The following is a 14420-nucleotide window of genomic DNA, read 5'->3' on the forward strand; positions in this document are numbered from 1 at the left end:
AAGGAGAGTCTCGTGAGTTAAATGGGAAATTTATTTGCTTAAAGCTTCTATGGAATAATTTTTCGCACTCTATTTTTTCCTTTTAATACTCTGACTAGCTTGCAGTGTGGCTGAAGAATTGTAACAGGCAAGATAAGTTTTAGGACTCTGAGATTTAAGGAACGGGAATAAAACAGCTAGTTTATTGCATTAGCGCAAGGTAAATGCTCAGTTTGAAAAGGTGGACCAGTATCTAGTGCTTGAACATACCTGGAAAAATTTAATAAATAAATAAATAAATGACTTAACTCACTTACCATAAATTGAACGACAGCAAAACCCCTTCCAACTCCTTGTTGTTTTGAAAATTTAGTCCGGAGGTTCTCTGTGAGTTTATCTAACTTGACGGTAGTTTCTTTTTCAGTGGACTGGATTAACAGGTTCTAACTGAGATGAAAAGCCACTTTGCCCAGAGAGAAAAGGAATAAGATCCGTCCAGCTCATATGCTTCATGGCAGCGAGGGTACCTTAGGTTTTTTAACAGCAGGCATCAGCACTCACACAGTAAACCTGAATTTGCATAACACCTGAGTCTTTACGACATTAATTTGCGTTGCATGCGCCGAGAACAAGAAACAACTCACAAGTGAACTTTGTGCAAATCTGAGAAGAGTGACTTCTTTGAAAACTAAGAAGGCTTTTTAATAATTATTTCAGTGCTAGATGTGTTTATGTGTGTGTTAGTGATGGTTGCGGGAACATATCAATAAAGAACGGTAAAAATACATTTCATCATCACAGAACCAATCAAAACCAATAAAAGGTACTTCCTGATTAATCAGCAGTGGTGTAAAGATCTCAAAGTAGGATTTTTTTTTATTTTAGCCTGTGTTAGTTTATACTCATACTCAGCTGCTTCCAACTATAGGTGAGCCTATAGGTGATTCTTTACAGATTTTTACATTACAGATACTTACAGAGTTTCAATGTTATAACAGTTTTTAATACAAAGCTGCAGTTTAAGAGTACTGATAAGCAAATAATTCATTCTACATGATGGAAAATTACTATTATTTTATTTTATTTTATTTTATTTTATTTTATTTTATTTTATTTTATTTTATTTTATTTTATTTTATTTTATTTTATTTTAAGAGCTAATGCATCATCCACCCCCCCTTGTGGAAGTCTCGGGGAATTTCCACACTCTCTCCAGTTCACCGGGCTCTAGGCTCGCCAAGCAGGTTGTCATGGCAACTGTACAGCATGCGCTTACAAAAACAAGAGCTTGACCGTTCACCCACAGCTCTTTCGACATTCGACATCCCCGGCGCCATCTTCTTCTTCTTCTTCTTTTTCAAGCCTTTAGATAAGCACTCGTTTAAATAGGAGGGAAGCTGAGGAATAGGGGGAGGATGAGCGGAGCCAAATCCCGCGGCGACTTGCCTGTTGCTGAAAATGTCGCCAGCGGCGGGCACGGCACTGCGGCTCCTCCGCGGGACCGCAAGCCAGGCGGAGGAGTTCTGAAGAGGCTCAAGTCCCGAAGGAGCCAGCAGGTGGACGGCAGGGCCGTCACGGAGGAAGACCTCCGGGCGCGGACTGGACACATCATCCCGGAGGACGTGCTGGGACTGCGAGTAGCTACTCGAGGTTTGAGCCTCTGTCTTTGAAACAGCAGATTAAATTTTGACATAAATCTAGAGCAAGCGATGCCCCAATAACATGCTGTTCGAGATGGAGAGGAGAAATACATACCTGACAACACAAACAACTGTTACGGCAGTAGCCAGTCTTTCTATTTTTAAGTATCTTAATGGGCACTTGAATTGTAATAAATAGCAGACGTTTTCTATTGTCACAGTTGGCTAGTGCCAAAGATCATATTAGGACTTTAAACTCCTAACAAATGTCCGACAAACAAAACAAAACAAAGCACTGCTGTGTACACAGTGGGGCTGATCTGGGTGGTCTTAGGTATGGTCTTCGTTAAATTAAAAAAATCCAGCTGAGTAGATTATGATATGTGCTATGGCCTACATGTATAGCTGTCGGGAGCACATGATCTAAGAAAGAGAATGAAAATCGTGGAAGCCAAATAACAAGCTTTGTGTGATAATGTCTTTGTTTATGATAACTAAATTGTAAAAGCAATGCTTATATTGATCTACCGTTTAATATAAGCACACAGAGTGAGGCTGTGCATTTTGATCCCTGATAGACCTGCACTGAGGCAAAAGCTCCACAGTTCGACTCATTTTATGGTTGTATGCCATAAAATAAACAGTGTATGTGTATATATTCAAAGTTGCATGTGCAAATGTGGACGCAAAGCTGTGTAATCAGAGTCTGAGCATGGTCTGTAACACATTTTGCAAAAATACAAAAGCAGCCTGCTTTTATATTTTAAGAGCGATAGCTCGGGAATGATTCCGGGGGGAATAACTCCATTTCGCTCTCTCATTATTTACAGGGTACCTCTGTAAACCCGAGGACAATATTTACAACATCGAATTTGTCCGCTTCAAGATCAGAGACCTGGAGACAGACACGGTCCTGTTTGAGATTGCCAAACCCCCACATACAGGTAGTGTGTGTTAGCTCGCTGCTTATGTTTTATTTATGTGGTAATGTAGATGCAGATTAGCTCCATAGTAGTGTTTTGTTATTGTTGCTGTTATTGTTTATTTGCCTAAGAAGCAACAAAAAAAAAGAAAAAAAGAGGGAAATCCCTGGTTTAAGCCCAGGAAGAGACACCTGGAACTGAGGGGAAACACAAATCAGGAAAGGTTCTGTGGAGGTCACCCCTTGTGAATAAGGAAGCAATCAAAAGTAGCTTCTGTAATGCAGGTGCAGGTGACAGTCATAAGTAGCTGCCTCCAAAGGGCTTGACCCTCCTGACAAGGGTTCCTAAATGGTTTTAAATAAGCTGGGTTTGGAAACATCTGTCACCTGTTATTTGGATTAAAAATAGTCTTCAGTATGGATCATAGAAAACGTCTCTGCCTAATCTTGTTGGTATCAGATGATGATGAGGAGAACAGAGAGTCAGACGCCAGCACAGGCCGGTTTGTACGCTACCAGTTCACCCCAGCATTCCTGCAGCTGCGGACCGTGGGAGCCACGTGAGTGACTCACGCATAATCTACGCACACCTCACCTGCTCCGTACGCAAACAGTGAAAACAATTACAGCATTATCTTCTATCAGCTACACGCCCATGCCTACTATTTTTATCCATGTGACTGTAATAAGCTTGCAATTTTCGAATTATATAAGAACGCAAAACCTGCAGTTGTTAACACCCTGATCTCCTTTTTTCCCCTCTTTCTTTCTTTCTTTCTTTATTCACTCAGGGTGGAATTCACGGTTGGGAACCGGCCTCTAAGCAACTTTCGCATGATCGAAAGGCACTACTTCCGCGATCACCTGCTGAAGAGCTTTGATTTTGACTTTGGATTCTGCATCCCGAACAGCCGTAATACCTGTGAGCATATGTATGAGTTCCCTCAGCTGTCTGAGAGCCTGAGTGAGTCACCTTTTTAAAACTTATAACCATAACAAGAGCATACAAATGCTGAAACCTTCCCACGTGGAGATTTTAACAGCAAACTGTGGAAAAGTGATAGCGTTTTATCAAATGTTGATTGTCTAGAAGAAGACTAGCTTTTGGTATTTTGTACCATGCACATACCAAAGGAATACATCAGCATTTCATATTCTTGACATTTGCTTCAATGGATTTTTAAATCCCTATTTGTCATGAATCTAAGCACAGCAGTAAACATTTGGTTACATTTTAGCAGGACTTTTGCTGGCGATGTCATCACTGATGAACACATCAGCAGCTAGCCAAAATGTTTTTGCAGTTTTATTAAGCCTGACCTATTTGTGCTCTTACATAGGTACAACCCCAATTCCAAAAGAGTTGTCACACTGTCAAATGTAAATAAAAACAGAATGCAATGATTTGCAAACAGAACATAGAAAGCGTATCAAATATTTACAATAAAAAAACATACAATTTTAAGAAAAAAAATGAGATCCTTTTAAATTTAATGGCAGCAGCACATCTCTAAAATGTGTTACACGATCATTTATGGACTGCTGGTTTTAACAACAGTCCATAAATGATCTCTGGGAACTGAGGAAACCAGCTGCTGGACCTAAATGTTATCCTATTTGTATCTAATATAGGAATCTAGTTATTGAGCAGTCCCAAATACATTATAACTAGAAGCAATTTTAATTTTATGATGTATTATAAAATTTCAGTTGGTGAGAAGCCACAAGCCATGCTCTTGTAATTGACAGGGGTGCACATTGTGGTCCGCAGGTCCGCATGCGCTGTCAAAATAAAAGACGCGCACCAGATAAGAAGTTGCAACGCGCGTTTGCGTACATAGGATTTTCTGGAAGAGTACAGACATTTGTTCAGAACTCAAAGAAGCAAGCTCCTTTAAGCAACTACTTTGGTAAAACAAAGAAATGCACCTGCGGACCACTTATGTGCACCCCTGGTAATAGACACAGTACACAGTTTAGCATTGTCTTGCTGAAATATCCAAGGGTTTCACTGAAAAAGACGTTGTCTGGACGGGAGGATACGTTGCACTAAAACCTGTATATACCTTTTAGCTTTGAAGGTGTCTTTTTCCAATTGTGTAAGCTGCTAATTCAGTAGGCATTAATGCACCCCCATACCATCAGAGATGCAGGGTTTGGAACTGATAACAATCCAGATGTTCCCTCTTCAGCATTTCTTGATCATGTACACATTATAGCTTTTTCTTTACTTGATAGCGCTTTAACCTGAATTTGTGGACAGCACGGTGAACTGTGTTCGCAGACAGTGATTTCTAGAAGTATTCCTGAGTCCATGATTTCCAGGATAGAATCATGCCTGTTTTTAATGCAGCACTGCCTGAAGGCTTGAACGCCATTGTCCACTGCGCACAGAGATTTCTCGGGATTCTCTGAATCTTGATGATATTACCTACTGTAGATGATGATATATTTAAAGTCTTCACATCTTTACATTTGAGCAAAATTATTCTGAAACTGTTCAGTGTTCAATTGTTCAGTGTTTTTCTGTAGATTGGTGAACCTTTACTGTTGAGACACTCATGCAGTCATGCAGGTCATGGTGATCTAAGGAGCTTGGAAGGAAAAGCGACTGGACTTCTTTAGGTTTCTTGAAGACAGCTCCCATTAGGGCTTAAATACCTGGGACTCTACCATTTGGTCTTAGAACTGAAGAAGCGTTTCGGATGAGAGGTGTAAGGTCTTCAGGGAAGTTAAACAAGTCCAGAGGCTTTTCTTTCCAACCTCTGCCTCTCTTTTTATGCCTAGTCTTGTTGCTGACCTGCTGCCACTTTAGCAGGTCAGTTAGAAAATATTTTTTTTAGTACCACTTCCTTTCCCAGGCTTTTGTTTGCCCCCGTCCCAGCATGTTTTTTAGATAGACTCTTAAATAAATTTTACAGAGTGTTGTGTTTTTGGAAATGCGGCTCTAATTGTATCCAGAACATCACACAAATTCTCTGTATGAGACATTATGCCATTTTCTTCAACACTTGGCCATGGTTTAGGTTTTTAATCCTGCCTTAATACTATAATACTAACCATAAATGCCATATGTACTTTGAAACTGTTTTTGGCTGCTGTGATAGTTGCTACTCTTCACTCTGGCCAGGAAGAAATCCTTCCTGAAGCAACAACACACGAAACAAACTTTAGCCAAAGCTAATATGAAGCTTCAGTAACGAGCTAGCTCAAAATAGTCAAAATCCAGACAGTCTGTGTCGGTTTCTTGCCAAAGTTTTGTCTGGTAATCTACACTCGACTATCACAGAGGGACCAGATGAAGCAAAACACAAAGAACTTAAAAAAAAGCAAAAGAAAAAACATTGAAAGATGTAATTTTTATTGCTTTTGCAGTACGTTAGCATACATGACAGTGTATAATACACACAGCATTACTGTTTTAATAAACAGTTATATTTACTTGTCTGTATGCATACACTATACCTTGTGATGTTGCTGAGCCTTTTCTCAAGGAGCAATAGTTACTGAAGGGTTTTTTGTTTTGTTTTTATTTTTAAGTTTTACTTACATGGATATTTAAAACGTTTTCACTGACATGCATTTATCATCTGTTTTGCAGTCCATCAGATGGTGGAGTGTCCTTATGAGACTCGGTCAGACAGCTTCTACTTTGTCGAGAACAGACTGGTCATGCACAACAAGGCAGATTATGCTTACAACGGAGGACAGTGATGTCTGCCTGCTTGCGTGTGACCACACACACAAACACACGAACACGCTCATACATGTCCATCTGCTCACTTTTATTGATATATACATAGGCACACGTGCATGTTGCTGAACATACATACGGCCCGGGAGCTGCTGCAGACACGGTTCAGTTGCCTCCAGTGTTTGTAAAGATGAATTACCATTCGTTGCAATCACTTTCAGGAGATGTGTTTTGCATTAGTGTGAGACAGAGGTTACAGATGGGTTAATTTATAGGCTTTTGAAAGTAGAGAAATCTTTAAAATCCGAGAGAGCTTGCAATTTGCAGCCGTGTATAACACGTGGCTCAGATTGATCAGATGGACATTAGTCTTCTCTTTACAGTTTTAGAAGTATCCTAACAGCCATTGAGCAAACACACACACATTTGCATACACACGCATGCACACTCAATCCCCGAGTGACACACATAGTGTTTACACAGGGTTTGTCAGAAGCAGCTGTTCTCAGAGCTACCGCCTCCACAATCCACTCCAGACAATGTCGGGGGAGAAACAGAGGAGCCATCCACAAAAGCACTCCTGTCAAACGCACATGGTCACTCCTGCAGCCCCCTCCCTATCTCCCTCTCCGCCCACACAAACTGACACGTCAATAGTAGTACTGTATAAGACTTTGAATTCAACCAAAGGTTTCTGACATTATCACTGTTTTTATTTATTTATTTATTTTTTATTTTACAGTTCTGTGACGGCTCGTTAAGAACGGCCATGTCAAGTAGAAATTTCCCCCTGGTATCTTCAGAGAGCAGCAGAAGTGTCCCAAAGATGTTCTAGTTTCCTTATTTCAAAGTGGAGCTGTTATGTTTGTCCTTATTTTCTGTCATTTACTGTTACGCTAACAGATGCTGATTTATAACAAGGTCTCAGATAACAAGGTCGGCATATGTACAAGTTATCACCACAAGCTCTTGGCTCTGTATGATGCCACGGACCTGTGATTTCCTTAAGATGGTCATCTCTCACTGTGAGCACCCACCTGCTATTCAAACCTTGTCTTTGCAAGAGACAACAATCTAATGTAAATTGTTTTAACAGGGGTAGGGATATTAAAATGGCTTGTTTTAGACAGAGGACGTCCCACTGTAATGTAATTGTGGATTATTAGAAAATGTGAATCACACAGCACTACTCTTAATCTGGAAATGAGCAAATTACGTCCCCTTTTCTTGGTGACAGCAGTCAATAAAAATGAAGATTTCTTTTTGAACATTTAGGTTTGATTATCTGTACTTCCAATTCCTTACACAAACGTCTTAAAAGCTGGATTATATCTGATATTTGAGTTTGTTTTGATCCTAACTGGACAGCATACTATCTCATGGTAATTTGTAAACTTTGGTGTCTGGGGTTAAAGGTGGTGTTTGTAAAGTATATGCATATATATAAATATACATAATTTGTAAAAAGTGAAATGATTAAATAAATGTACATTTTCAGGTAGAAAATGTGTGAAGCTTGTTTCATTTGTCAGAATGGGAAAAGTTAAGTTTGAAATGAGAATATCTCAAACGTGGCCACTAGGAGGAGTTGTACCATAATACATTTAGTGCCACCGGTGCCAGTTTAGTTGTTTCATGCTTTAAGTTTGTTTTGTTTTTTTATTGTTGTTGGGTTTTTTTAATCATTGTGATGGGACAAGTTTGCATTAATTTCTTGTGTTTGGTTAGGGCTTCAAATGAGGCCATGATCTGAACTCCTTATATTCATGCATGACTGATTTATACACAGACATGAAACTGATTACGTCATGTTAACTTCCTACCACTATTTTACCAAAAGTTACATAAAATAGGGCAGGACTTCATGCAGTACATTTCAAAAATGAGTCCACTTTGATCATCCCATTTCGGACTCTTGTGATTTTAATCAGATTGTTGTTTGTCTTATATCTGGGTTCATCTCTCTCAGTTTCCATCTGTTTCCAGTTCCTAGACTGCAAGTCTCATGGTGTTTTCTCTTTCCACACCTTTGCAGTTTTCATTGCCTCCCTCTCACGCTGTGTTTTTTTCCTTTTTCCTTTTTTCTTTTCTTTCCCTCTCTCTCACCTGGTAACCAGACCTCTGGACTGGAGTGTTGAGTTTCCACTTTCCCAGAGAAGAGGACAATCTGAGCCACACAAAGACCTATAATGGACCCCCTCTGCTCTCTCCTCCCTTTGCTCTGGCACTGCACAGCTGCACACACACATGCACACAGAAGCACACACTGCATATGTAACAATACATGCGTCCACCATTTTTTTTTTTATCTTTTCTTTCTTTTTTTTTTACTGCCCATTCAGGTCCTACCTGCTTTCTCCTATTGTTTCTCAAAGTAAATCCTTTGCTCATTATCACCCTATTTGATCTGGTGTTCAGGCACATTAAATCATTGTCATAAAATCTACATTTTCACCATCCTTGAATACACCTTTAATATATCTTATAATAGCACATCAGATTGGGGATGTGACATAAAAACCATTTTAGCTCACCCTAAAATGATTTCCTGAATCGTTGTTTTGCAACTTTGGCTAGGAAGTGGTTAAAAAAAAAAAAAAAAAATCAAATTTAGCTACAGTAATAAGAGCGTTTTAGAAAGTATGGACATCACAAGGAGAGTTGGTTTTAAAGTGTGAGAAAAACCTGTTTAGATGCAGCATTCATTTTCTTTTGTTTTGTTTTTTGTTTTCCAACAACACTCTTTAGCCACTAACATAGTGCTAGCTACTAGCATTTGCTAACTGTGACTGACTATGCGAGCTAAACTATGCAAGAAGGAAAATTATTAAAAACAATAAAGCTGGGGACACAATTTGCAAATGGAAAATAATGAGGAGAAAGATGATACATTTTTTTTATTGCTAAGAGAAAATAATTTGATTATAGTGAGTCTGGTGTTTTCATCTGTTTTCATCTCTAGCAGCTCCACAATTGCATAAAGGGCCACTTTATTAGATACAGATTACTAGTATTTGGTTGGTTGCCCTTTTGCTTTCAGAGCTGTTTTAATTCTTTATGGCATAGATTCAACGAGGTGCTGCAAACATTTCTCAGAGATTTTGGTCCATATTGACATGAAGTCACACAGCTGCTGCCGATTTGTCTGCTGCACATCCGTGACGTGAATCTCCCGTTCCACCGCATCCCAAAGGTGCTCTGTTGGATTGAGTACAGCAAACTCACTGCAACGTTTAAGAAACCAGTTTGAGATGAGCTAGACTTTGTTGTGCATTATCCTGCTGGAAGCTGCCATCAGAAGATGGTACACTGCAGTCATCAAGGGATGGACGAGGTCATCAGCAATGCTCAGGTAGGCTGTGGTGTTTAAACAATGGTTGGTACTAAGAGGCCCAAGTGTACCAAGAAAATATCCCCTATTACACCACAAGCCTGAACCACTGATGCAAGACAAGATGGATCCATGCATCCATGTCATTAATACCAAATTCTGACCCTGCCATCTAAATGTTGAGGCAGAAACTGAGACTCATTAGACCAGGCAACATTTTCCTCATATCTGTTATCCAAATTTGATGAGCCCGTGTCAAGTGCAGTCTCAATTTCCTGTTCTTAGCTGACAAAAGTGACACCCGGTGTGGTCTTCTGCCACTGTAACCTATCCACTTCAAGGTTCAAATGCTGTCTGCTCAGAAGCTCTTCTGCATACCTTGTTTGTAACTGTTGTATTTGAGTTACTGTTGTGGTCTTATTAGCTTGCATCAGTCTGGACATGCTCCTGTGACCTCTGGCATCAACAAGGCATTTTCAACCCGAGAAACGATTCTGTGTGAAAATTCCCAGCGCATCAGCAGTTTCTGAAATACTCTGACCAGCTTGTCTGGCACTGACAACCATGCCGTTCAAAGTTACTTAAACAGCCTTTCTTCCACACTGATGACTTCAGTAGGCGGTGAATAACTCGTTTTGGTAGTTGAGTTAACAAAGTTATAAAAAATATATTTTATATTTCTGTTTTGTTGGACTACTTTACTACATCTGGAGACATTTAAAGGTGTACTCTCCTACTTGATCCTATACATAACAATAAACTATGTCACTCATGAAAACATTTAATAAACCTACAGATCCTAGGTCATGAATGAATTTATGAAACTTCTCCCCCTCAAACAAAGTAAAGTACTTTAAAATACATACAAACTGATGGTGTGAAGACTCAGTGTGTCAGTTGCTGATTAGACCACAAAGCAGGGTGCAATTTAACTGTGAGCTCATAAATCAATAACCACCATCAGGCTGTAGGCCCTGCACACTGCAGCACAGCAGTAACGGAGCTGCACTGTACTAAACTATGTGTTGATATAAAAAGAATCTCGATATATCCAGTAGGACTCAAAAATTACCATACACGTGTGCATACAGACACATCCACAGCAATAATTAAGCACACTTTCCAGGGATGATTTGTGTGTTCCCAGGCCTTCGTGGAACACATTTCAGCAGCCAGTTGTGGATTGACACACACACAGACACACACACACACACACACACACACACACACCGGAAACAAGTGGACAGGTGGGATAAATCAAGCGTATTCACGCACCCTCCCCCGCGTGCACATATATATCTCTGTAACTGGCTTCCCCATGTATCCTGTTCAGTGAATCGCGCCACATTGAGATTAGGAGTGAAAAGCACAGGTTTATCGAGGTTCCCCTGAAACGCACTCACTCACACATACGGATCTACACACGCAAGCAGGGGGACGGGGGGGACAGTGGTCTTCTATAAATAGCAGCCAGGAATGGTGTTGATAGGTCCTGTGAAAAGAAATGGAGGGGGGGAGTGGAAAAAGGATTAAAAGAGCTACAGGGACACACTATAACTCCACTTGTTCGTAAGTGTGTGTGTGTGTGTGTGTGTGTGTGTGTGTGTGTGTGTGTGTGTGTGTGTGTGTGTGTGTGTGACTGTGACTGTAAGGTACTTTGGAGAGAGTATGGATTTCTTGCCATCAACACAAAACAGTCTTTCTTGGATCTCTCCCATCACCCCCAACAACAACATCCAGCTACATCCATCCATCTCTCTCTCTTCCTTACCTACACACACACACACACACACACACACACACACACTACCTCTAACCCATCTTATTTGTCTTTCTCATGTACACTCTCCTTTTGTTGTTTTGATTTTTTTCCATCTTTCCATCCGTTGTTGCTCTTCAAGGCCCTGGTGCAAAATCCATCATGTGTTAAACACCATGTTATAAAGAAAAGAGATGAGTCACCACACAGTCCTCTTAGTTTAGGTCAGCACAATGATGTTCTCAGAGATGGTCGTGACTCCATCTGTGTCATTATGTCATTTCCAGCAATTACTCTGTGACATCATCTCAACCCCTGAAAAAGGTCAGGGTGAAAACATGTAGGATGGAGCGTGTACTGTAAATATAAATAAACACCTTCATCATCACAGCTACCTTCGTAAACACTCGCTGTTGTTTCCCTGTAGGTGAGAACCTACTTTAATGCATTTTTTTAAAGGTATTATGTATTGCATTTAAATAAAGATCTAATTTTTTGACCTAGCGGATGCTGTGATTTAATGCGATGCTGAGCAAGGCTTTGTAGATGTGACAAGAGATAGCAGATAATTAGTTATCCGCAAGTTAATAAAGCACTCAGGGCAGCAGTGATGGATAGACAGACCTTTAACAAACTGTGATTCCCTGACCAATTTCCATGGTGGCGAGTGCAGTATTGACAATCTGTCTTTAAGTGTTAGGTCTCTGCTGATGTGTAGGCAGAAGCCTTTGTGCAGCTTGTGTGTGTGAGTGTACTGTTCCTGCATTCGTCTGCCCAACTGTCTGTGTGGTATTACAGTGCAGATTTCCGCCGCTGCTTACACTCATGTGGCCGTCAGACAGAAATAGTCATCAAGGTAAATAGTTTGTGGTGTGTTGGTGCTTGCAGGAAGCCCGCAGCCACCTTTGGAAGTCTCCCCAGAACCCCCAGTCCAGTTTGTTTTGTGTGCGTTTGATTAATAAAAGGTTAACTCAACCCTCAGTCAACTGTTAAGAGAGGCATGTAAATCTCCCCCGCAATCTCTTCCTTCCTCTGCCTTTCACTCCTCCCTTTGTCTCTTCCTTTGCCACACCTTCCCCTGGGGGATGCAGGGATTGTGATTGGAGAAGAGGTGGGGCTCCTGGCACAAGCACAGGTGTGCTCGTTTCCTCCCTTCTCCTCTCTCTCATGTAATGATTTCTTCAGCTCGCCACCTGCCAGGTGGAAAAAACACCCACAGCAAATGGAGCACTTTAAAATGGCCTCCTGGCTTCCGCCTTAAAGGATTTTCTTTTTTTTCTTTCTTTTTTTTTTTCTTTTTGCTTGTACAAACACTCCATTTTCATCCCTTTTCATTATCCATTGACTACGTTTAACTCAATGAAGTCTTCCTGGACCTACTTGTTGCTTGTTTACATTTTGCGTCACATTCAAATGACGGCTCCTGGCTCTGAAAAACTGTCCACCGAGGCTCCCCCACTAGCTTTTCAGATGATCAGAACCTGGCTCTCTAGCACCATTCTCTCGACGCCACTTCTCGCCTCGCCCTTTAGAGCTGCCTGGAGGGTGGCGTAGAGCAGGTCCCAGGCCCCGAGAGGTCAAAGTTCACTCACCAACAATGGAATCTCCCTCTGGGTCAGATGCAGTCACGGAAACAAAGGCCAAGGATTGGACAAACTTCTGTGACAAGGAGACCGAGGGATGAAGATGCATAGAGCAAAAGCCAAAATGAGATGTGGAATGAATGCACTGAAAACCTTTCTCATACACTTACCCAGGCACATACACTCACACACATAACTGTGCAAATTTTGCTTTCACACACACTAAAATCTGCCAAAGCTGTTGCTTAAGCCCATAAAACAACTTAGTCAAAGTTTCTCAGGCTACAAAAATCTGTTTCCCAACAGTTCTCTCATTGTATTTCTTGTCTTTAAATAATAATCGCTTAGAGAAACAGCACGCTTCAATATCACAACAGTTCAGGTAAAACCAGAACTTTTTTCCCTTTAACCTCTCTATATCTTTTCATGTTGCTCCAACTTGTTCCTTCCCCTCCCCCACGCTGCTGTCTTTCTCCTCTCTCTCTCTTTTTTTATTCACTGCCATTGATCATGCATGCAGAAATTCAGCACACCCAACCACGGCTCCAGCCAGGATAGGTTAGCTAGTGCAAGGCCCTGTCCTACATACTGTTCCCTCGCTATGGTCCGCCAGGCCAGTCACACCCTCCCCCTGACCTGTCTCTCCTCGCTGACTCAACCCCCCCCACATCCACTGCCGCACACACACAAACCCCCCGCGGCCCATCTCAGAACCAGCACATGCACAGATCATCATGCGGTGGTGGGAAAAGTTAACTCTTCATGACTGAACACTTTTTAGTCAGGTGCTGGGTTGTGTTTGATCATTGCTCAGTCTGTCCTCTAACTTGCAGCACACACACAGAGACAAGGGATTGCTTGCTGATGTGATCAGAGTTGACAGAAAAAATAGTATTTATGGATTAGTATTATTTGTAGTATTTTTAATCTTGGCCAAAAAAGCTCAACAAAACAACCTGGGCCCGTAGCTTTGACGGCAGTATGCTGTTAACTTTTAGTTTCCAGTGTCTGAGTTTTAATGTGGTGAGTGAAAACAAGTGCACTTCACGCTCCTTTGTGAGCGCTACACTTGTTTCACTTTGGCCGGAGCAGCTGAGGTATGTGACGAAACTGCCTCAGCTGACCAGGCTGACCGCGGCCAAGAGAAAGGCTGACTTAGAAGTAAAGCTGCTAATCTTCCACTTAGCTGGTTAGGGTGGCCTGTCATGTAGTAAGACAGAGAGAAGGAGGTTAGGTAGGGTTAACTTTAGATGAGGGTAGTACTGTGATTGGGTAACTGGATGACGAATTGATGAGGGGTGAGGAATGCAAACAGGCAACACTTGATTTGATGGGAGGGATGGCTGTGGGTGCTAGGTTGAAGGGAACAAGTGGACTAAGGGTGGATGAGGGTTGGCTCAGGCATAGATGGTTTATGGATGGAGGGTAATTCAAAAAGAGGGACTTCCTGATGGTTTAAAAGACTAATGATTGTGAAGGCAAGGTTAATGACAACAATACAAATGAACTAGG

The 14420-nt window shown here is 41.2% G+C and overlaps 1 protein-coding gene across 2 annotated transcripts; it reads left to right on the forward strand.

Moving 5' to 3' along the window:
• Positions 1-1200: 1200 nt before the first annotated feature.
• LOC146518880 (protein unc-119 homolog B-like) lies at positions 1201-7741 on the forward strand. Of its 2 annotated transcripts, XM_085159634.1 has the most exons (6): positions 1201-1629; positions 2450-2563; positions 3002-3101; positions 3333-3505; positions 6143-6272; positions 6978-7741. In XM_085159634.1, exons 1-5 carry the CDS (start codon positions 1395-1397, stop codon positions 6253-6255), a joined length of 735 nt encoding a protein of 244 aa, XP_085015760.1. In that variant the 5' UTR covers positions 1201-1394; the 3' UTR covers positions 6256-6272; positions 6978-7741. The 2 variants fall into 2 exon arrangements, with proteins under 2 accessions (XP_085015760.1, XP_085015759.1); XM_085159633.1 differs by having other exon boundaries at positions 1204-1629; positions 6143-7741.
• The last annotated feature ends 6679 nt before the right edge of the window (positions 7742-14420 follow it).

The sequence above is a fragment of the Neolamprologus multifasciatus genome, chromosome 5, assembly GCF_963576455.1.
Source record: "Neolamprologus multifasciatus chromosome 5, fNeoMul1.2, whole genome shotgun sequence".
Classification (NCBI taxonomy): domain Eukaryota; kingdom Metazoa; phylum Chordata; class Actinopteri; order Cichliformes; family Cichlidae; genus Neolamprologus; species Neolamprologus multifasciatus.

Excerpts from the sequence above, each read along its gene's own strand:
- LOC146518880 (XM_085159634.1), top strand. The coding sequence starts at position 1,395 with ATGAGCGGAGCCAAATCCCGCGGCGACTTGCCTGTTGCTGAAAATGTC. Across the intron at positions 1,630-2,449 it reads ACTGCGAGTAGCTACTCGAG|GGTACCTCTGTAAACCCGAG; the intron begins GTTTGAGCCTCT and ends CATTATTTACAG. Across the intron at positions 3,102-3,332 it reads CTGCGGACCGTGGGAGCCAC|GGTGGAATTCACGGTTGGGA; the intron begins GTGAGTGACTCA and ends TTATTCACTCAG.